The sequence below is a fragment of the Mya arenaria genome, chromosome 4 (genome assembly GCF_026914265.1).
Source record: "Mya arenaria isolate MELC-2E11 chromosome 4, ASM2691426v1".
NCBI lineage: Eukaryota > Metazoa > Mollusca > Bivalvia > Myida > Myidae > Mya > Mya arenaria.
In genome coordinates, this window is record NC_069125.1 from 78,808,411 (window position 1) to 78,831,674 (window position 23,264).

The 23,264-nt window shown below is 38.3% G+C and overlaps 1 protein-coding gene across 15 annotated transcripts in view; it reads right to left on the minus strand.

Moving 5' to 3' along the window:
* LOC128231412 (uncharacterized) overlaps positions 1-22,953 on the minus strand; it is a 50,242-nt gene extending 27,289 nt beyond the window's left edge. For 3 of the 15 annotated variants that reach the window (XM_052944216.1, XM_052944208.1, XM_052944207.1), the window contains exons 1-7: positions 22,753-22,943; positions 18,458-19,448; positions 18,215-18,232; positions 4,928-4,963; positions 4,456-4,637; positions 3,948-4,010; positions 1,245-1,274 (exon numbers count right to left, since the gene is read on the minus strand). In XM_052944216.1, coding sequence (XP_052800176.1) covers positions 1,245-1,274; positions 3,948-4,010; positions 4,456-4,637; positions 4,928-4,963; positions 18,215-18,232; positions 18,458-19,240 — 1,112 coding nt within the window. In that variant the 5' untranslated portion in view covers positions 19,241-19,448; positions 22,753-22,943. Of the gene's footprint in view, positions 1-1,244; positions 1,275-3,947; positions 4,011-4,455; positions 4,638-4,927; positions 4,964-6,566; positions 7,855-8,781; positions 9,005-9,051; positions 9,267-18,214; positions 18,233-18,457; positions 19,449-22,752 lie in introns of those variants that run through there. The other 12 variants (XM_052944221.1, XM_052944218.1, XM_052944219.1 and 9 more) reach the window with 11 other exon arrangements.
* Positions 22,954-23,264: the final 311 nt, after the last annotated feature.

A 23,264-nucleotide genomic window follows, 5' to 3' on the forward strand; every position in this document is an offset into this window, starting at 1 on the left:
AAGATGATGTAGCTTGTCTGTGTTGAAAGATGATGTGGCCTGTCTGTGTTGTAAGATGATGTAGCTTGTCTGTGTTGAAAGATGATGTGGCCTGTCTGTGTTGAAAGATGATGTAGCTTGTCTGTGTTGAAAGATGATGTGGCCTGTCTGTGTTGTAAGATGATGTGGCCTGTCTGTGTTGAAAGATGATGTGGCCTGTCTGTGTTGAAAGACGATGTGGCCTGTCTGTGTTGTAAGATGATGTGGCCTGTCTGTGTTGAAAGATGATGTGGCCTGTCTGTGTTGTAAGATGATGTGGCTTGTCTGTGTTGTAAGATGATGTGGCCTGTCTGTGTTGAAAGATGATGTGGCCTGTCTGTGTTGAAAGATGATGTTTGTAAGATGATGTGGCCTGTCTGTGTTGTAAGATGATATGGCCTGTCTGTGTTGAAAGATGATGTTTGTAAGATGATGTGGCCTGTCTGTGTTGAAAGATGATGTTTGTAAGATGATGTGGCCTGTCTGTGGTGTAAGATGATGTGGCTTGTCTGTGTTGAAAGATGATGTGGCTTGTCTGTGTTGAAAGATGATGTTGCTTGTCTGTGTTGAAAGATGATGTGGCCTGTCTGTGTTGTAAGATGATGTGGCCTGTCTGTGTTGAAAGATGATGTGGCCTGTCTGTGTTGTAAGATGATGTGGCCTGTCTGTGTTGAAAGATGATGTGGCTTGTCTGTGTTATAAGATGATGTGGTATGTCTGTGTTGAAAGTGTATGTGGCCTGTCTGTGTTGAAAGATGATGTTTGTAAGATGATGTGGCCTGTCTGTGTTGTAAGATGATATGCCCTGTCTGTGTTGAAAGATGATGTGGCCTGTCTGTGATGTGGCCTGTCTGTGTTGTAAGATGATGTGGCCTTTCTGTGTTGTAAGATGATGTGGCCTGTCTGTGTTGTAAGATGATGTCGCCTGTCTATGTTGTAAGATGATGTGGCCTGTCTGTGTTGTAAGATGATGTGGCCTGTCCATGTTTGTAAGATGATGTGGCCTGTCTGTGTTTTCAATATGATGTGTTTGCAAGACTACATTCACAACAAATTCCAAAAAGGCGTAAAATGAAAAATTGCAGCCACAAAATTGCCACACATTCAGTCAAAGCCAGTTCTCAATAACTGTAGCGACAGTTGGGCATCCGAAAAACACACAAATTTGCGAAAACTCTAGGGATCCAAGTTCCAGCAAATACATTGGAATATGTGCTAGCACTTACAAGATCTCTTCCTTCATCTCTGGGATCGAGCTGTCAACACAAATATGCAATATTAAAGGCCTGCTTACTTTTAGATATATAAACAAGAGTTCAAGGAAAGGCTGGCTCTTTTTCAAATCATAACAAAAACTTCTTTTTGAAAAGAATTTTTTTTTTTTTATCTTAAAATCCTCATTTCTGTCAAAACTCACACACCTGAGAAAACCTGCTTTACTAAAGGATTGATAAAATTATTCATGCATTTATGCTGTATAAAGTCAGTAGGGCACGAGAGCAAATTCCATGAAGCACGCTAGTGCTTCTTGGTAATTTGCTTGCTTGAATTAAGTGCTGCGTTATTACAGCATAAACGCATGAAAAAATGAGATTTAAACTTAAATTTACAATTTAAATAATTATTCATTGTGATTTAAAAAAAGCAGTATCTTCTGCAAATGTGTATTTGTTCTTTAATAATGCAAATGACAACATGCATTGGTATAAAAGAATAGCAGATATTTGTAACATTGTTTATCATTGTTTAAATGATGTCACACTAACATAATCGGCCATGCATATTATACAATATGACCATCATGTTTAATTTATACAAAGGACTAGGCAAATGTAATGCAAAATTAATATGTCTTAAGTTCTCATGCAATTGTTTTATTTATGAAATATTAGTTATTTCTGTTAACTCTAAGTAAGGTTTTGATAATGTATGGCATGTGCACTAATCTTGTGAACTTGTGTTTTATACATATTTTGTGAATAAACATGTGAAAATAAAATCATGTCACTCACTCATGCAGCCAACAAGAAGAAAGAGAAGAAGGAAAGCTATGCCAGATAGGTACATCACTGACAAAATGAGGGACTGAATTCAACACTGTACAATGACCAACAAGAGAGGTACATAACTGACAAAATGAGGCACTGAATTCAACACTGTACAATGACCAACAAGAGAGGTACATCACTGACAAAATGAGGGACTGAATTCAACACTGTACAATGACCAACAAGAGAGGTACATCACTGACAAAATGAGGGACTGAATTCAACACTGTACAATGACCAACAAGAGAGGTACATCACTGACAAAATGAGGCACTGAATTCAACACTGTACAATGACCAACAAGAGAGGTACATCACTGACAAAATGAGGGACTGAATTCAACACTGTACAATGACCAACAAGAGAGGTACATCACTGACAAAATGAGGGACTGAATTCAACACTGTACAATGACCAACAAGAGAGGTACATCACTGACAAAATGAGGCACTGAATTCAACACTGTACAATGACCAACAAGAGAGGTACATCACTGACAAAATGAGGCACTGAATTCAACACCGTTCACAAACAAATTTCTCTCGGAACACCATGCATATATGCATTGTCTTCAATATCAAACTATACAAGCTTTCAGACTGTGCTTGTGTTTCATAGCAATAGTACAATGCAGCATGCAACACATAAACACATAGAATATAAACATTTTATAGTGCACTTTAATATAATAAATGACAGTGGCCATGTTAAGACTGAACATGTTCATGACATTGTGCAGCAACAGACTGACAAGATACCAACTGACACAACCACCAGCAAACACCCTGTGAACATACAGACAACAGAACTGGTGAACATACAGACAACAGAACTGGTGAACATACAGACAACAGAACTGGTGAACATAATTATATCATTTACATTTTATCAAAAGATAAATGCCATGCAGGGGTCACCTGATATATTTCAGAATTGCAGCTTTGTTAGCACTCTTTCCAACCAAATATTTCTGAATTTCCTTCGCTCGGCTTCAATGAAAGAACGGTTAACAATAAGTAATACTACTAGTATTTTCAGTATTTCTTGGTCAGATTATTCTGAGGTCGCAGTTATAAGACCATATGTATATTATAACTGATGATACAGTTTGCAGTGATAATGCAGACATCAGGGCTGAAATCAAGTAAAATGCTACATAAAAGTGGTGGGTATGGTGCAAGGAGAACTTGTCTATTTAGCTTGTGAGTAATCATGTTATTTTGCATATATATATAACGTAGGACACATCTGCACAGAGGTATTAAATTTATGCAGTGTTAAATTTAGCGGAGCATTAATCAGCATAAGGTTTAATTTGCATTCAGTGGTGAGGGATTCAGATAAGCACAAAACCCAAGTATGACTTTCAGCATTAAGCTGAATAAAGCTTGTTTGCATTGACCTTAACATGATGGAGAATCCAGGTGAAGTACTCATGTTCATGAAAAAAACAACCTTTCCTGTTGCTGAAAATGGTGACGATAAGGGCTGAGTCTGAAAAGGTGTCTTAATACTGACACTTTCAGGACCTAACGACACAATTTAAAGCAACAAAAAAGACACTGATAGTGTCATTCCACGCACAGCATATTTGTTATGAAAATTAAAGAATATCTCTTAAAATACACATTTTTCTTCTTGAATTTAAATGCACCTGCTTCATTATATTTGTGAATAGCATGGCTCAATGCTCCCTCCTGCTAAAGTAATATTTTAGTTTAGTTTCTGTGCAATTGCCATCAACACTCCTGTATACAGCAAAACTCAAGCACAATTTCAAATTAAAACAAAAGTCACCTACACTTGAAAAAAGTTGATCGATATGTTTTTCCAAACAAGTTAAAGGTTTTGTGCCATCTGACAGGTGAATGGGCTACTTACTCTTTCTCATAGTCTTCCAGTTTGGGAGACTTCAACAAGCCTCTGTGTAGACTGCTGTTAGAACTAACCACAGAAGCTGATTTACATTATTTGCATACCTATCCATTATGCATACATCCAAATTTAAAGGATATTATTGCATATAATATCTATATTTCATATTGATCAGTTTACAATAAGCTGCGACTATTATTATATGTAAATCTGTGCTTTACAGCATTAAAAATAATCTACAAATTAACATAAAGCTCTGATTTCTAGAATAATCTTAAGTCCCTTACAACAGGATCAAGTTATGCTCACTATTTCTGTTTTGGTTTCAATCTAGCTACGTTTTCCAATTATATAGTTTGGAGACTTCTATAGGAAATAAAGAATAATCCGGATGACCCTTCTTTATTTTTATAAAATCAAGTTTATGCAACTTATTTGGATAAACAAAACAAGATATTTAAATCTGTTTCAAAAAATTAAAATTGGCCGGATTCACTTCTTTCTCTTCACCTACCTGTGATTGCTATCCTTCCTGTATTTGTTGATAAGCCTTCCCTCCGCTGACTCCATGATGAAGTCCACATTCTCGCTGGCCTCTGAGTCCGGCACACCTGTAGATTCTGTCTCGTCAGTCTTCTTATTGTGTAGGTGCATTTGGTGCACAAAATTACAAAAGTGTGGCCTATGGCCTCTGGACTGTAAATGTATACATACATGTATTATATACATGACAACATATATGTATTGGCATATACCTATTGGCATATACATGGCAACTTACATGTATTAGACTTGAATTTTAACTTTTAAGAATACAAAAACACAGCTTGTAACAAAAATTATAACTGTACTTCGGACCAGCTACATGTGTATGTTGAAATCAGAGACATGAATTAAACACATTTCATAATTTGAAACTCACAAATTATAAAATCATATCTATCAAAGTATGTCAGATAGGTAACTGTTATACATGTAAGTCTTACCGAGCTGGGTCTCTGTACATATTGCAACTCTCCCCTCTGTAAATGAATATAATGTTGTGAATCTAACTGCTAAGAAGCAATTATGGCTATTACTAAAACCCTAGCCAAGGTACACCATACAATACACTTTAGTTCTTATTTTAAAAATAAATAAAAATATTCATTTATTTTTTTAAATCATGGAATCATTGTTAGTGCTGATCTTATGATAGTCGTGTTTGTTTCTAATTATTTGTATAAATCATAATAATTGAGCTATAAGCATATAAAAATTTTTTATGTGAAACAATGTTAAATTTTCCCGTTTGGAACCATTGTACATTATCATTTCTTGAGATAAAGAGGCCAGACTTGTTCCTATTTTTTTATGAAAAAGCCCTGAATAGAAGATTAATGTGTTTATTTATGAGTTTTCACACATTTTATTCAGCAAGTGTATGGCAGATTAATTTGAAATATAAAAGCATTAACTATAAAACTCACTTTTAATGGTTTTAGAATATGTTTGATAAAATAATAAATTTAAAAAAAGCAAATGTTTGAATGCACATAATAATACAAGTTAAAGAAATTTAGATTAAAAAATTTTGCTTTTATATTTGAAATTTCGAAATAAACAAAATGAATGGTAAGGTGTACGAACACCCCATTTATAGTAAAAGAAAGCAATTACACCAACATGATGCAAAATTAATATAATTTTAGTTTGTTTTAGAAGTTAAAGTATGGGTTTTTCATAAAATATACAGACTGTAACTTTATAATTGAAATGTAAATAATCCTTAGGCGGTCGAAAATAGGTTGTTCCGGGATATATATATATACTTTAACTTCTAAAATTTTATATATATATATATATATATATATATATATATATATATAATTATATGTAACGAAAATGGATCTTTCGGAAATATTGGATTAGGTGGAACTTAGGGAATGTTGGATTATTATGGACTTATTGGATATTACGAATGATATAAAAGAAGAGGATTATGTTATGAGGATAGAATAGTTTTTGGATTGAGTAAATATACATCATGACACTCTGTTAGGGGATTACCAAATAAAACGTGGTTGAATGTTAGACTGTATTTCTCGTTTATCTTGCCCAGAGAATTTTAGGCGCTACATATATATATATATATTTGAAAACTATTTTCGATTACAAGCGTGGCTATTTTTCACATGGATTTGTCTTCAGACTAATTGGGAGTTTTATAGCTTAATGTTTGAATAACGGATGCTTGGTTGTATTGTTCTTATAAAACTGGAATGAACTTTTTGTCGATTAATAAATATCAACAACATGGCAATGTTTAATAAAAGGGAAGTAACTGGTATTAAAAATGGTTAAAACGGTTACGCACAAATATTAAAATCAATCGTGTTGCCTCTATGAATCCTGTATATTTATTTTTCTTTTATTATACCACGGTTTATAGGTCCGTGATTATACCATGCGACGGCTAAATACATTAGCGAATCGGCATATGGTGCATAATTATGAGTACCAATGGAGTCAATACCGTCGAAACATTGGGGTAAGGTCAGATGGGTGGACATAAAAATTGACATAATGAGGATGTTATAATTATATATCCAGCAGTTGTTCAGAAAAAAAAATTGTTCTGATTACCGTGGTTGGCGCGGTACTGGGTCTATGATAGTCAATATATCGCTGAGGTTGGACGTTTGGGTCGTCCTTGCGGGCGGGGGAAATCGCCCTGGAGCCGCAGCTCTCCAGGAACCCCCCACAGGCAGGCTGGGGTCGGTAATTGGACAGCCTCAGGTGTGCGTGGTTGTGGTCATAACAACGAGAGTGCCTGTCAAAGTACCGGTAATCCGGTGCCGGGCTTGCAGGATGCAGTCTTATATTGCTGCTGCGGATCGCATTGTCATACAATTTGTTAACTAACGTGAAACCTTTTCTCAAATTATCTATCACATCACGGGAATGATTCTCCGCCAATGTCCTTGTTGACCCTGCGCTCTTTACTCTGCGTGGTGACGGGGTTACGCTCCTGCTCCAGCCTCTCGCGGGTACAGCAGAGGCTGGCCGAGTGGACGTCGGTTTTGCCGACACCGGTCGGCTTCTTGGTACAAAACTTTCAGGGTATCTAGGTGGAGCCTGATTGCGCCATGGTCTGTCCTTGAGGTGGACGGAGGACGCGCTTTTTATCCTCCTCTGAGCGGTTTTTGGTCTCCGTGGCTCCTCCTCTGACTGGCCCCCGATGTTATACTCCACGAACGTTCGTGGGTCGTCCTGTGGGGTCAGGAGGAAGTTGTCTCTGATCGTCGGTTCTACCTCTTTCTGTTTCAGAGAAGCATCCTCGAACAACTTGGGCTTGTATCCATCCGCCAGCCAAGCGAGCTTTGCGTCTATTTTCATATTTTTATAGCCCGTGTTTCATTGAAAAAATATACGTCCTTAAGGAACACATCCGTTGACTCACAATACTTTTATGTTATACTCATGATGACGAAAAGCTGAGAATGTGGCACGTTCTTGTCAATTAAACATCAATTATTTATTATTGCTGTTTTGTTCACATGAAACCTATATCTTAGCAATCGATTAATGTCCATTTTCTACAAGCTATCCTTTCACGGCAAAGATAAGCCTCTGTACCGCACTCGAAGGATGATTTATTATAAATCCATTGTTGTTCCGTGAGAGACGCATTAATAGCATTACATATGGCTGGGAACTTCTCTTTAGGTCTGAACAATAACTGCCTTTGATAATTTCGTGTTGTTGCACAGTTTTTCAAAAATTAAATGTTTGTAGATACCCGGTATCGAAATGAAGATTGCACAAACCCAATACTTCTGACCAGTGGCGTTCTTGAAAGCACAATGGAGCTAGCGAGTTTATAGCACGTTGCATATACATTGCAATTGTATTCCCGCCAAGTTATGACATTCTGAATTATATAAAATATTAGAAAAAAAATCTTTACAGTAGACACAGACTCGTGGAATACATTCATACGTCATAGCCAGTATCCTAGCTTTCAGAACAAACGCTGGAACGAGGAATTATACATGAATTGTCCTGATTTGCATATCCGTTATCAAACAATTGAATTAATTAGTCCATTTAATTGGCAGACCTCCTAAAGCTGGCAATGTAGACTATTCAGTTTTCCACGCTAGCGCGTATTTGTTACTCCTGTTTTCACTAAACCTTGATCAACTGTGATCTGGTCAGCTCATGTGTAGCTTGTTGCATATTTTCTAAACGTGATACATTAAGTAAATACTAAACGCCGGAATTATTTATTAATGAATGCACTCAATGCCTCAAAAGTGAAACATAATACACTGTATCAAGCAAATGTCGCAATAGGCAAATAAAGCCGCGTGAGATTATATAATATCAGTCTGGCTAAATGGATTTCTTTTCTGAAATCGTTGAGCATGTGGCTTATAGAAAGCGTCTAATAGACTTGTTAAGAAAACTCAACATTCAATTAAATCTTTCAAAGGCATGTTTCAAATCCTTCTTCAAACATATAAGCATGTCATCGGGCGCATTAAGCCTTTTAAGGCCTCAACACAGACTATCTCTGACGTTTTTGTTCAAGTTAAAAGTATATTCTAGTTCTGATTCAACGATTTGTTGTTGTTGTTTTTAAACACATTTTATACCACGTCTTACTGTTTTCAATAAAAAAAAAAACAATAACAATTTGACAGCAATAATTATAGTTTTAAAACTTTACTCTATAACAAGTTATAGCAGTTGTGTGCCTGACAATGTGTGAAACTAGAGAACATGTATTCAGATCTAAAACAAGCAGTTTAAGGCAATCTGAGTCAGTGTCACAAAGAAAGCCTAGCCATCAAACCTTCCAGCAGGGTTATTCCCATATGTATAATTAAAGTATCCCTGTATTACTATATATAATAACTGATATTCCACGAGTCTGCTACATTACACACAGCATTGTCATAGTTAAAGTCAGTAGTTGACTTTGTTTTCTTTAAACTCGACAGTCTCACAAAGGCACTTTATGATCTATCTGTCTGTAATCTATATTCAACACAAATACACTCTTTTCATAACGTAAGATCTAAACAAATACACTTATATTTCCCAAAATGATAACGTTTTATACCACTTCACGTTTGTTCTCCGAGTTCACGATCACATTTTATGATTAACTCTTGTCTAAGAGCTATCATATATTTTATTTTTAAACATTTTGTTATGTTTAAATTGAGTATCTTATTTACGATTTCTTGATACCACCACAAGTTATTAAGCTACATCGTACATGTATGGTTAGTTTAGAAATAGCATGTAATCCTTAATAGCGAATACAATTGATAGAATTCCCAGTCGTTAGATCTTAAGTCTATTGTATTAGCGTATCGAGTTTTCAATAGTTGAATGAATGACGTACTTTGATTCCACTGAGCGCCATGATCTACCATTACAATCGCTTACAGCTTTATTTTCATTCTTACAGATGACCGAGATCTTCTCAAGGCTGCGACACAAGTCTAGGTTTCCAACGTTAAAGATATTACAAAAACCAGAGAATGTCAAAACCAAATATAGCCAAGCAAACGAAAATATGTAACATACACTAGAAGACGTAAATGCCGCCAACGAACACCACAGAACGTAAAAGACGTAGCAGGCCCATGAAAACGCAAACAACGTAACATAACCATGAGAACGTGACATGCGATACAGACACAAGAGAACGTAAAGACATAACATACACACAAGAACGTAAAGATGTAACAGACACCAGAGAACATAAAACACGTAACATAATCTAAAGAATGTAAAAGACGTAACAGATACAAGATAACGAAACATACCCATGAGAACGTTACAAACGTTACAGGCACCAGAGAACGTAAAAGACGTTACAAACTCCACAAAACGTAAAAGACGTAACGGACACCAACAAATGTAATAGACGTAACAGACACTTAAAAACACGTAAAAGACGTAACAAACTACAGAGAACGTAAAAGAAGTACCAAACACCAGCGAACGTTAAAGAGGTAACAGGCCCATTAAACGCAAACAACGGAACATACCCATGAGAACGTGACATACGTTACATACACCAGAGAACGTAAAGACGTAACAGACACCAGAGAACGTAAAAAACCTATCATAAACTAAATAATGTGAAAGACGTAACAGATACAAGATAACGTTACATACCCATGAGAACGTTACATACGTAGCAGGCACCACAGAACGTAAAAGACGATACAGGCGCCAGAGAACGTAATAGACGTAACAGACACCAGAGAACGTAAAATACGTTACAGACACCATAGAACGTAAAAGACGTAACAGACACCAGAGAACGTAAAAGACGTAACAGACACCATAGAACGTAAAAGACGTAACAGACACCAGAGACCGTAAAAAACGTAACAGACACCATAGAACGTAAAAGACGTTACAGGCGCCAGAGAACGTAAAAGACGTTACAGACACAAGATAACGTAAAATACGTTACAGACACCGTAGAACGTAAAAGACGTAACATACACCAGAGAACGTAAAAGACGTTACAGACATCATAGAATGTAAAAGACGTTACAGACACCAGAGAACGTAAAAGACGTTACAGACACCAGAGAACGTAAAAGACGTTACAGACACCATGGAACGTAAAAGACGTAACAGACACCAGAGAACGTAAAATACGTTACAGACACCAGAGAACGTAAAATACGTTACAGACACCATAGAACGTAAAATACGTTACAGACACCATAGAACGTAAAATACGTTACAGGCACCAAATAACGTAAAATACGTTACAGACACCATAGAACGTAAAAGACGTTACAGACACCAGAGAACGTAAAATACGTTACAGACACCATAGAACGTAAAAGACGTTACAGACACCAGAGAACGTAAAAGACGTAACAGATACCAGAGAACGTAAAATACGTTACAGACACCATAGATCGTAAATTTAAAGACGTAACAGACACCAAAAAAAACGTAAAATACGTTACAGACACCATAGAACGTAAAATACGTAACATACACCAGAGAACGTAAAAGACGTTCCAGGCAACATAGAACGTAAAACACGTAACATACACCAGAGAACGTAAAATACGTTACAGGCACCAGAGAACGTAAAAGACGTAACAGACTCCAGAGAACGTAAAAGACGTTACAGGCACCATAGAACGTAAAACACGTAACATACACCAGAGAACGTAAAATACGTTACAGGCACCAGATAACGTAAAAGACGTAACAGACTCCAGAGAACGTAAAAGACGTTACAGGCACCAGAGAACGTAAATGACGTAACAGACTCCAGAGAACGTAAACTACGAAACAGACACCAGAGAACGCAAAAGACGTAAAAGACACCAACAAATGTAAAAGACGTTACATACACCAGAGAACGTAAAATACGTTACAGACACCATAGAACGTAAAATACGTTACAGACACCAGACAACGTTAAAGATGTTACATACACCACAGAATGTAAAAGACGTAACAGACACCAGAGAACGTAAAAGATGTAAAAGACACCAACAAATGTAAAAGACGTAACAGACACTAAAAATAAAATAAAAAAACATTAAAGACGTAACAAATTACAGACAACGTTAAAGAAGTAACAAACACCATTGAACATAAAAGACGTAACAAACATCAGATATCGTAAAAGAGGTATTTGACACCAGATAACGATCAATACATAAGAGGCACCAGAGACACTAGAGAACACATGAAATACGTAACAGACACCTGCGAACGTAAAAGCATAGCAGACACCAACGAGCGTTTAAGACGTGACAGACCCCTGAGAATGCAAACGACGTTACATACCATGCGAAGTTAAAAAACTTATAAACCCCGTGAGACCATAAAATACGCCACAGATACTAGAGAACGTGAAAGACGTTGACAGACAACAAAGAACTTCTAATACGTAAAAGTTCCAAACAATCGTGAAAGACAGAACAATTACCAGATAACGTAAAAGCCGTAAAATACTACCAAAGAACGTCGTTACAGACGCCTAAAAGAGCGTAAAAGACTTAGCAGACGCAAGAGGTCGCAAATACGTTACATACCCAGCGAACGTACAAAACGTAACACAAACCAGATATCGTAAAGACATGACATACGACAGTGGGTGTAAGTGCCGTTACAGACACCAGAGGACATTTTAAAAAAAATGTTGCTGATGCCATATAAAGTAAATGACGTTAAGGACACAAGAGAACGCAAATGATGTGATAGACACAAAATAACATTACGACATTACCGACACAAGAAAACGTAAAAAGACGTAAAGGACACTAGACAACGTAAAAGATGAATTAGTCGCCCTATGACGTAACAAACAACGTAAAAGACGTTACATGCGCCAGTGAACGTAAACAACAGACGCCACATAACGTGAAAGGCAAAGCAGACACCGGAGGACGTCAATGACGTAATAGACATCAGAGAACGTACATGGCGTAGCAGAAACAGATGATGGGAAGGACGTAAAGAGATAACATATCAAACATATATTTCGTGTTCATTTTTTTATATATATTGAAATCAATTTTAGTTATATGTAGAGTTCTATAATATACGATCTGCCCACGACCCAAATCAAAGGAAAAGTCAATAGAACAATGGTTATTTACTGCCTCTACATTCAGATCTTGTTATCCCAAGCATTATCAGTGCTTAAGTCCTTTTGTTTTTTTCTGATGAGACATCGGAGCGGAAGAGATGGTGTGCGATACAGGGGTCCGGGTGCGATACCATGTTCTTTCAAATGCCCGTTGGTTTATAAACGTGCTCAGTGGAAATCACAAATCCTCGGGAGATCCTTTTCTGTATTTTCCTGTATAGTGCTAAATAGTGCACAGGACAACTGATACCAATCTTATATACTCTTTGCCATCAGGCCGGTTATTTAAAATACCACTCATACCGGACAGGGACGCTTTAGCCTGAGTTTTTCTGGACGGCCAAGTTAATAAATGATCCAACTAAAGTATGTTAATGGACAGTGCACGGCTAAGTCCAATAACCATACTAAAGACTGTATCTGAGCCGTTCGCATTTGCCTCCCTTACACACACACAGCGCTAACTGCCCTACCTCATGTCCCGCGGACCGAAGAAGCCCTCTGAGATTGTGCAATGTCTCCCCCGCCACACGCCGCTCCGGCCCCCGCACACAGTGCTCATGCCAGCGGATGTTGTTTTCCGTAATCCGTGCATACGTCTTAAACTTCACTTCAGACGAAGTAGTCCTCATAATAATTAATGTTATATTTATAATGTACAATGTCCTGTGCACTTTTCCAAAGATCTAACTTCCAAAGAGGCAAAGCAACAATTGGTCTTAGATACAACAATAGTGTTAATCATATTGAGATACCTGTTATTAAAACGAAATTGAGATGCAATTATTTCAATTAATTGTAGAGACTTGAACATAAACAGGGATATGTGAGACTATATAACGTCCTTCGGCGGTAAGTGGCGGGGAAATAAGGCAATTACTTTTCAACAAAGAGCATTCTCGAAGTATTCTAGTTATTTTAAGTGTCTTTTATTTTCTATAGAAAACCCTCCTTACGCGATGTTTTCATTACATGACTGGAATAAAAGAATTGAACATTTGTTTTCAGCCACAGTCATAATTTTGTTTGTATGGGAGCGACAATGGTTGATGACATCCGCGTCAAATGAGCAACTGGTCTCTCCCATGCTGGCCTGTTATCGCAGAATATTTTAGTCTGTTCTTGTGGTCACATTTTGTCTGCTGTAGACATGTTTTTCACTATTGAATACCATTACCAACCGACGTTACCAAATAGAAAGAAATCACTTTTTTCAGTATTAATTTATATTTGAAAATAAACGTTTATTATAGTTGCCGACAGTGGTTAATACAAATTAATGATAACATACATTTGTCGATATTGGTAACAAGATAGAGCCAAATTATGCTTTGAGTAAATACATGAGATGTCAGGTGGACGTTAAAGTTCTTTGGTCAGGTAAGAACCGTCGTCAATGTGGATTGAATCTACCGCGCCTTTATTTTCAATGTACGTGCAAGCCAGTTTTGCGCGCCTTTATTTTCAGTGTACGTGTTACCCTGTCAGTCGTGACTTTCTCCTCCGTGTACATGCTAGCCTGTTAGACGCGACTTTCTCCTCAATGTACGTGCTTTCCTGTTAGACGCGACTTTCACCTCCATGTACGTGCTAGCCTGTTAGACGCGACTTTCACCTCCATGTACGTGCTTGCCTGTTAGACGCGACTTTCACCTCCATGTACGAGCTTGCCTGTTAGACGCGACTTTCACCTCCATGTACGTGCTTGCCTGTTAGACGCGACTTTCACCTCCATGTACGTGCTTGCCTGTTAGACGCGACTTTCACCTCCATGTACGTGCTTGTCTGTTAGACGCGACTTTCACCTCCATGTACGAGCTTGCCTGTTAGACGCGACTTTCTCCTCCATGTACGTGTTAGCCCGTTAGACGCGACTTTCCCCTCCATGTACGAGCTTGCCTGTTAGACGCGACTTTCTCCTCAATGTACGTGCTAGCCTGTCAGGTGCGACTTTCTCCTCCATGTACGTGTTAGCCCGTTAGACGCGACTTTCACCTCCATGTACGTGTTAGCCTGTTAGACGCGACTTTCCCCTCCATGTACGAGCTAGCCTGTTAGACGCGACTTTCCCCTCCATGTACGTGTTAGCCTGTTAGACGCGACTTTCACCTCCATGTACGTGTTAGCCTGTTAGACGCGACTTTCTCCTCCATGTACGTGTTAGCCTGTTCGACGCGACTTTCCCCTCCATGTACGTGTTAGCCTGTTAGACGCGACTTTCCCCTCCATGTACGAGCTAGCCTGTTAGACGCGACTTTCCCCTCCATGTACGTGTTAGCCTGTTAGACGCGACTTTCACCTCCATGTACGTGTTAGCCTGTTAGACGCGACTTTCACCTCCATGTACGAGTTAGCCCGTTAGACGCGACTTTCACCTCCATGTACGTGCTTGCCTGTTAGACGCGACTTTCCCCTCCATGTACGTGTTAGCCTGTTAGACGCGACTTTCCCCTCCATGTACGAGCTAGCCTGTTAGACGCGACTTTCCCCTCCATGTACGTGTTAGCCTGTTAGACGTGACTTTCACCTCCATGTACGTGTTAGCCTGTTAGACGTGACTTTCACCTCCATGTACGAGCTAGCCTGTTAGACGCGACTTTCACCTCCATGTACGTGTTAGCCTGTTAGACGCGACTTTCACCTCCATGTACGTGCTAGCCTGTCAGGTGCGACTTTCACCTCCATGTACGTGTTAGCCTGTTAGACGCGACTTTCACCTCCATGTACGTGTTAGCCTGTTAGACGCGACTTTCACCTCCATGTACGTGTTAGCCCGTTAGACGCGAATTTCACCTCCATGTACGTGTTAGCCTGTTAGACGCGACTTTCTCCTCCATGTACGTGCTAGCCTGTCAGGTGCGACTTTCTCCTCCATGTACGTGTTAGCCTGTTAGACGCGACTTTCCCCTCCATGTACGTGTTAGCCTGTTAGACGCGACTTTCACCTCCATGTACGAGCTTGCCTGTTAGACGCGACTTTCCCCTCCATGTACGTGCTAGCCTGTTAGACGCGACTTTCCCCTCCATGTACGTGCTAGCCTGTTAGACGCGACTTTCCCCTCCATGTACGTGTTAGCCTGTTAGACGCGACTTTCACCTCCATGTACGTGTTAGCCTGTTAGACGCGACTTTCACCTCCATGTACGTGCTAGCTTGTTAGAATTGACTTTCTCCTCCATATACGTACAAGTCTGTTAGGCAGGCGGAGGTTTAGAAACACTCTTTGAAGGCTATATATTTGCCTTTCTCGCGTGGATTCCGCCATACACATAACCCTGCTTGTGACATCAACATGTACCTCATCAAAGATTATGTACTTACAGTGCTTATATGTACGTGCCATTTAAATAGTAACGCTTGCCAAATGTAACTGTTTTGTGACATAATATGGCTTACTTTAAGGTGAGGAAAATTGTTTCATGAATTATACTAATAATGCGAAAGCCTATTAAAAACGAATTAAATATAATCTCTTTAAAAAATTGAAAGTCAGTTTTCTCATTAATTCGTGGTTAGTCACAGATATTTTGGATATGGCAGCGATAGATTGAGGTTGTTTAATGCCTTTACGACTTATTTTTGTTCATTTTGGCAGATTTCTTAAAATTATGAACTAAAATTGTAGAGTTCAGTCACCATCTTACTTAAAGATGAGTGGTAATAAAAGAAGCAGGCGTATTACTCACCTAATATTTTAATGTCAAAACAGGCCTATTAAAGAACTTGATATTGATAAGGCAAGCATTCTGGCCAAGTTTGATGGCTAGTAGATAGCCGCAGTAGTGACATTTATCTTACCAATAATATATCTACTGATATATAGGGTGTGTTTTCACTCGAAATTATTTACATTTTTCTAATAAAGATGAAGGAGACGGAGGAGAATAAACAAAAAAAATGTTATATTTTTTGAATTTGTGAACTTCTTTTTCACTATATGCAACTCTGAATTATATTCAAGGTTATGAAAGATATTATGTATAGCAAATGAATATGGGGACTATAATGCGTCTAGATCCCGTATATATGACCTAGTGACCTAGATTATTATCTGACACATTGTCATTGCCACTATTTCATCGACAAAGTATGATGAACATTTATCCTATTGACCTAGTGTACTGTATCGCACATAATACCCGTGAATATTTGGTAAAACGCTGCTTCTGGACTGTTTAACAGAAAGATTGTTCACTAAAGTTGGCAAAGTGACCCACGTTTTGAATCGACGTGACCTATAATCTAGATAGACACACATTCGGACGATGATCCATGACTTAATTTGGGTATAGTAAATGGGGCTGCTGGGGCGCTTCAACATGAATGATCATGGACGAGAGAAATGGCCGATCGCAGTAGCCCTCCATACTTGAGCTAAAACACTGAATGCGCCTTAAATTATGTATGATAATGTAGGGAGTTTCACTTGAAGGTGCTGATTCATCTCGCTATTAATTTTCAAGTTTTGGGGCATTTCTGCAAAACGTCACGTTTTTGTATCACAAAGTAAGCCATCGATTCCGACATGGGTTGTGTATTGAGTAAGTGAAATGTGTCTTAGACGAGTCATTTAAGTACAATCCACGCGCCCAAACAATAGAGGCGCCCATACGTGATTCATTAATAGCGAACACCCGATACCCACACCGTACCACCAATGTACACCCGCACACCTAACACCCGTACACCGTGACTACAACCAAAGTGATGAAGTTGCGAGGCACACACGGATGACATTTGATAACGGGTAGAGGCAAAACGATTGATTTTCATAATGACCGTTAGTTGTATGCAAATAGTATAGTTCATAAAATATTGATAAAGTAAGAATGTATCATATTTTAAAGGGGCTGTCTCACAGATGATAAAATAGCGGGGAAAAAAGAAAATTGTCGAAAAATGACATAAACTTAGCATCGATGTGTACAATGCATTGAAACTTACTAACTGAAGTACCACATAGTTTACAATTTATTTAAGTTTAGCCGTTATTTCGTATTTTTCCATTAAAAAAGATAACATGGTATGTATACCAGGTAGAATTCATTCCTTATGCGTGATTGGCTAGTCGGTGTTATCACGTGATATTACCGAGGTAGGTGTATTAGCTTAATTATGTCACCCGATTAGAGTAATACTTAATAGCTCAGTTAGTAAGACTTTTGACTTCAATTTTGGCGACGCAGGTTCGAACCCGGTTACCGACACAATTTTTTTTTACATTTTGGTTCTTTTTTTTACAATTATGATATCAAAGCGTAACACATTCTATTAGATAATTGTCCTGAGATTCGTTACAGAAAAAAACTTGGTGCCAATCTGTGACACAGTCCTTTTAAGATAAAGAGAAGAATTATAGTGTTGACAACTGAATGTAAATGGCTTATCATAACACCGTGAACATGAACAAATCTGTCAACTTCTATCGTCACTGCTAATTTAATATAGTTTGTGGTGATTTTAGAATTGTTTCCTTATACATTTTATGTATTACTATAAGCATCGACGAAAGAAGTGGAAATATTTGTTTATTTTATACAAGGAGCCCAAAGCGGTAGTTGAAGATGCAAACTACATTCCAAGCAAAGTGACCAGTGTCTGTGCGTGTACAAGCAATGATTGATAGAAAGCGTACCAGTTTTTCGTAGTAATCCTGGCAAACAAATACACATGTAGCAGCAACATAATGAATCAAGCACTGTGGGCAGACACCTTATCTCGTGAAGCAATGGCATAACTGTTCTTTTTGGCTCTATTGTATATAGGTATTTAATAAAAAGGGAACTTGAAGTAGCATGTACTTTTACAAACGGGCTTGCCTTATTTTTTAGAGGCACGGACACACAAACAGACAGACCGGAATTAATTAAGTACTGACCTTGCCCCAGCGTACCATCACCCACGAGAGAAAGCTGTCCACCTTCCCGAACGAGCGCTGCACGCGTTCCGTATCCGACAGGATCACGCCGCAGATCTCGCATGCCTCCACATTGTGATCACCCTCGCCGTGCCGCCGCCGCTTCACCGGAAGTACCGTTTTGGGGGGCGGGTGCGGCGAGAGGCGGGAAATCACGGGGCTATTGTCACCAAAGGAGTCCAAATGGTCTGAAAGGTCCACGTCTTCAAGGGCGTTGTTATGGTGGAAAAGTTCGTGATTCGTGTCTGCAGTTTCGTCGTATGAACTCTCCGACAAGTTTTCAAACTCGTCATCGGAACGGAATACGGTGCTCTGACTCCTACTTAGGTTATCAAAAGTCACTGAACGTTTTAGGGAGCAAAATCCGCTGTCCGCCTCGCTGCGCGAGATCGACTCCTTTCTCTGTTTTAGCGCAGATCTCGGCATTTGTCTCGGCACCATGCCGTCAACGGACTGTATGGTGGAGATGTGAAGGCCTTGGTATGGAGCGTCCGCCTCAACAACGGTGTACGAGCGCCGGAACTTGTCATAATGTGAAGGACTGTCTCTGACCCGGGCTTTTGGGAGTAGCATCATCGGAGCGTCATTTATCGTGATTTCCCGGGTCTTAGGACGCGTCTGAACTATCACTTCCGGTATGATTGGCGTGTCCACCCGGAAGTTTCCCTCGACGCATGAGAAGCGGGACGAAGACCGCGACCTAGCTGACCGGGATAGCAAGGAGCGAGTGGAGCGGCGACTCATGGCTGGTGTGGCCAGTTGTGGCTGTCACAATCACAATCACTCGTATGTTAGCCACAGACACTCTTTTACTTTTACACTTTTTTCACACCGTTAGGTTGTCATTGTTTTAAAATCTTTTAAAAAATATGTATGCACATTTTCAGGTACATTTCACGTTTTATCATTTCCAACGAAGTCCAATCTCAACCGCGAATTCTTATTTCTACCACTGAAAGCAAAAACAATTGGTTAATCAAATTCAGTTTCATTTTCTGTAAAAAGGCTAAACAAATCCACTGTCTGACATATAGTTCGTTACCATTTACGGCTATTTACTTTGACGAGTCATGGAAAGTGCACACTGAAATTCATACCGCCTCTACACTGGGTGTTTGTTTCCCATTAGTGAAATAAAGTGTTAAGTTGATTAAAATCAGAGCATATCTGGCACTTCTACGCCTGTTGAATATTATATTTAGTTTACTACTCAGATTCTAGCCAGGATCTTACATGGAACATACCAGTAATGATCACGTTATGGGTGACTATATAGATCACTGTAGCGGCTCAAAGGTAGCACAGATATATGCTAAACGAACTGTTAATGCCCGAATAACACACCTAGGAAGGACAGTGGCGACTTTTCCTAAACAAATTTTGATTTTGTAATTTTCGCAGTGAGTCGAACTGATTCATCTTTCCTTGCCACTACATGTTTGTTTAGAAGGAGATGGATGACACACAGCGCCAGTGGCCGCCGTATTATTTGGGTTAGACGGACTGTCACCATGCCTCCTCCAAAGAACGTGCTTACAGGAATGGCAATTATACTAATTTACAATCTTTGAGCAAACAGTGCACTTGTTCAAGGGTAATCATGAAAAACAAGTGTTCTTTTAAATGCGTATTTAAGTGTACTACGTATGCTTTGCTTTGACAACTTTAATGGTGCCAATGTACAAATACAGGGAAAGTGAGTCTGTCATTAGTTAAACAAATCTCCTGGTATATATGTTTGAATTTATCATTGTGATGATTCAATCAATACATCTGTAATATAACGTTCTTATCTAATTTGCTGTATCCTAGCGTGAAACTTTTTGAGATCCGCTTCAAACTTTGACATATACTATTTTGCTGAAGTTTTACTAAACAGATGAGAAAATCCCGTATTACATAGGCTTAACACGGACATTTCACCAGATATAAATGATGAAAGTAAACGTGAATCAACATGTCTTCTTGGTGAATTTATTTTCGTACATATGTCAAAATAATCCGGACAATTACAAGTAAGCCCCCCGTAAAACCCGACATAATAAATGGTGTCACAAATATAGTATCAATAGGCGCTAATTACGAAACCCGACCCACAGGCACACGGCGTACTGCCACAGTCACCTGTCGTTAAGGTGTAACAAAGTGTTACATGATCCGACTGTGTTTATTTACTGACAATTTGGCAATACACTTTTATTTTATTGCCACCCGTAAAACGCATGTCCTTCACTTTAGCTGTGGCTGAACTGATTTTATGATATAATTTCATATTGGAAATATTAAACGCATTTGCGAGTTTGGGCAAAGCTTTATAATCCTATGATCATCTCGCAAAACGTGGCTGTCTTGATACAAAATAGAGCGAGCGTTCCTTATATACGCTTTAAAACAGATATCTTTTTCATTTGTGAAAGAAATTAATCCTTTCTCAAATTTTCGAAAGACCTTTGACTGTAGCAAATCTGTGTATGGCCGGCTGTGCACCGTGAGAGAACAATGACAATGCCAAGTGCCAACTATCTCGTGCTTTGCATGGTTATATAATTATTCAAGGTGACGCACTCTTATCTTCAAAAAGAAAATCTACGCCTATTGTTCGTTTACCGGCCGTGGTTGTGGGGTCTGTCCCGGAAGTCGCCGTTCACGCCAATGCCCCGTATTTGATCTGTGACTATCAATTTCGTAAAAGCTTTTAAATATTCAATACAGGAAATATCTAGTATGTGTATTTGTTTATGATAACTAAGCCTGAAAAGGCCACTTAAGGGTCTTCACTTTTACCCAGACAAGTGGATGAATGACCATCGTAGGTTTCAGGCCTAATGTTGAGTGGGGTCAGTTGTCGAAAATCTGACCAGTAGCACCCCGTCATGTTCAAGTGCAAACATTTAGAGTAAAATATTTATTCTAAAATTCTGAAATTAGTCGCATTGAATGTATTAACACTTGCATAAATAATATATAAAAACTTTAGCAGCTATCCTGCCTAAGACTTTGGGGTAATGTTATTTCTGCGGTGTGCAAATCCCCAGAAAGCAATTTGCAACAATCCAGCGAAGCAACCACTCATAGTAACAACATAATGGTCTACTAGAACAAATTACAAAAGAAGTTGGAATTAACAAAACATCATTCAACATTATTATTTACTCTACAGCACTCCCCTTGTTACGAATAATAGAAAATGCGGAATGAAATGATATGCGAAAACAACAGGCCCTGGTAAATAATGCATAGTTATATTATATTACATCACTAAGAAATATTACGGAGAGTTAATTTTCTCGTAATGTTTTGACGAGGTTATACGACCAGTTTTGTACAAATCATATATGTGTATTTAGAACAAAGTTTGAAATATACAAAAACTTGGTGTTTAATAAGAGCAAGTATATTCACGTAATTTGTAATAATTTGTTGTTAAAATGCAATAAGGCATTGAACACATTCATGATCGTTCAGTTTATACTCATTTTACTGTTGCTGTTGTTGCTGGTGCTGTTGTTTTTGCTGGTGCTGTTATTATTATTGTTGTTGTAGAAGTAGTGGTAGATGTTGCTGTTTTGTTTTCAAAATATATATAAAGCAATGGTTGCATCTTCTCACATAAATTACAACATGTCAAATCTAGTTAAGGTTTTACAAGTGTCCGTCCGTGATAACATAGCCACTCCTGGACACATGGATGTGTTGACATTTGGTCAATGTGGGCTCTTTATTGCCTATTCAACCAGTAATAACCCTGTCATTGAAATGCTAGTGGGTCTACATTGAAACCAATTTCCATTTAAAAATTCCTTTGGTGTAAGGCTGTTGGTAATGACATGATGGTGTCCGGCCACAACCCAACTTCCGAAAGCTTTCTTATATATACGTGTTCTATAAGGGATTTAAAATGTTACTTCTCGGACCGAGCATTTTTTCTTTTTCCCCGTAAATGTCACAGCTGTTTATACACTTACACTTATACTACCGACATTTAAGATGAAAAATGAAACCAATACTTGCAATATATCGTAGTTTGATTTGCTTATAATAAAATACAAAATATAGTTTGCATCCATTGTTTGTAGGAAGATTCATACTCAGTGACATGTAAATATGTCATGAATAAGGAATGTTAGAATGGCACTAAACATCTGAACCCACTATCACCCATATCTGTACAACACACAACCCTGCTTTATTCTATATTTGTGAATTTGTTATTATAATTATTATTATTTTTTTACATTTTAATTAGTATAACTTACTTTTGTTTTATTCCTGGGTTGTGGACACACGTTGAAGATATCCGTATCTTATGCAATCTTAGATCGAAATACTACACTTAAAACATTATCGTTTGTCAATAAATCTCCGGTAACTAAACTTTAAATAAGCAATAAAACAATTTTCCTCTTCCATGTAATGCGGAATTTTTAATCTTTACAAAGCATTTTGAAAGTATCAGGGTTTTAACAAGCTTAATTTGCTGTCTTTGTATTTATACACGCAAGTATTGACTTTAGTGAAATCCAATAATACGTAAGATTGAAAGTATCATTTGAAAATAGATAGACGTTTCCATGAACCTAAACCTGATTGCGACCATTTCAGCCGTTTGATCATATTGGTAAATATTATTTTAAAGTAATTGAGGACTGACGTTTTCTATGGGAAAACAATGCCAATTGGAAACTCAAATGTACCCTTTATTGTGCTTCAAATTTGTCAAACAATGGCGACCAATTCGTCCACTGACAGGGATCGGTGAAGCGAGGGG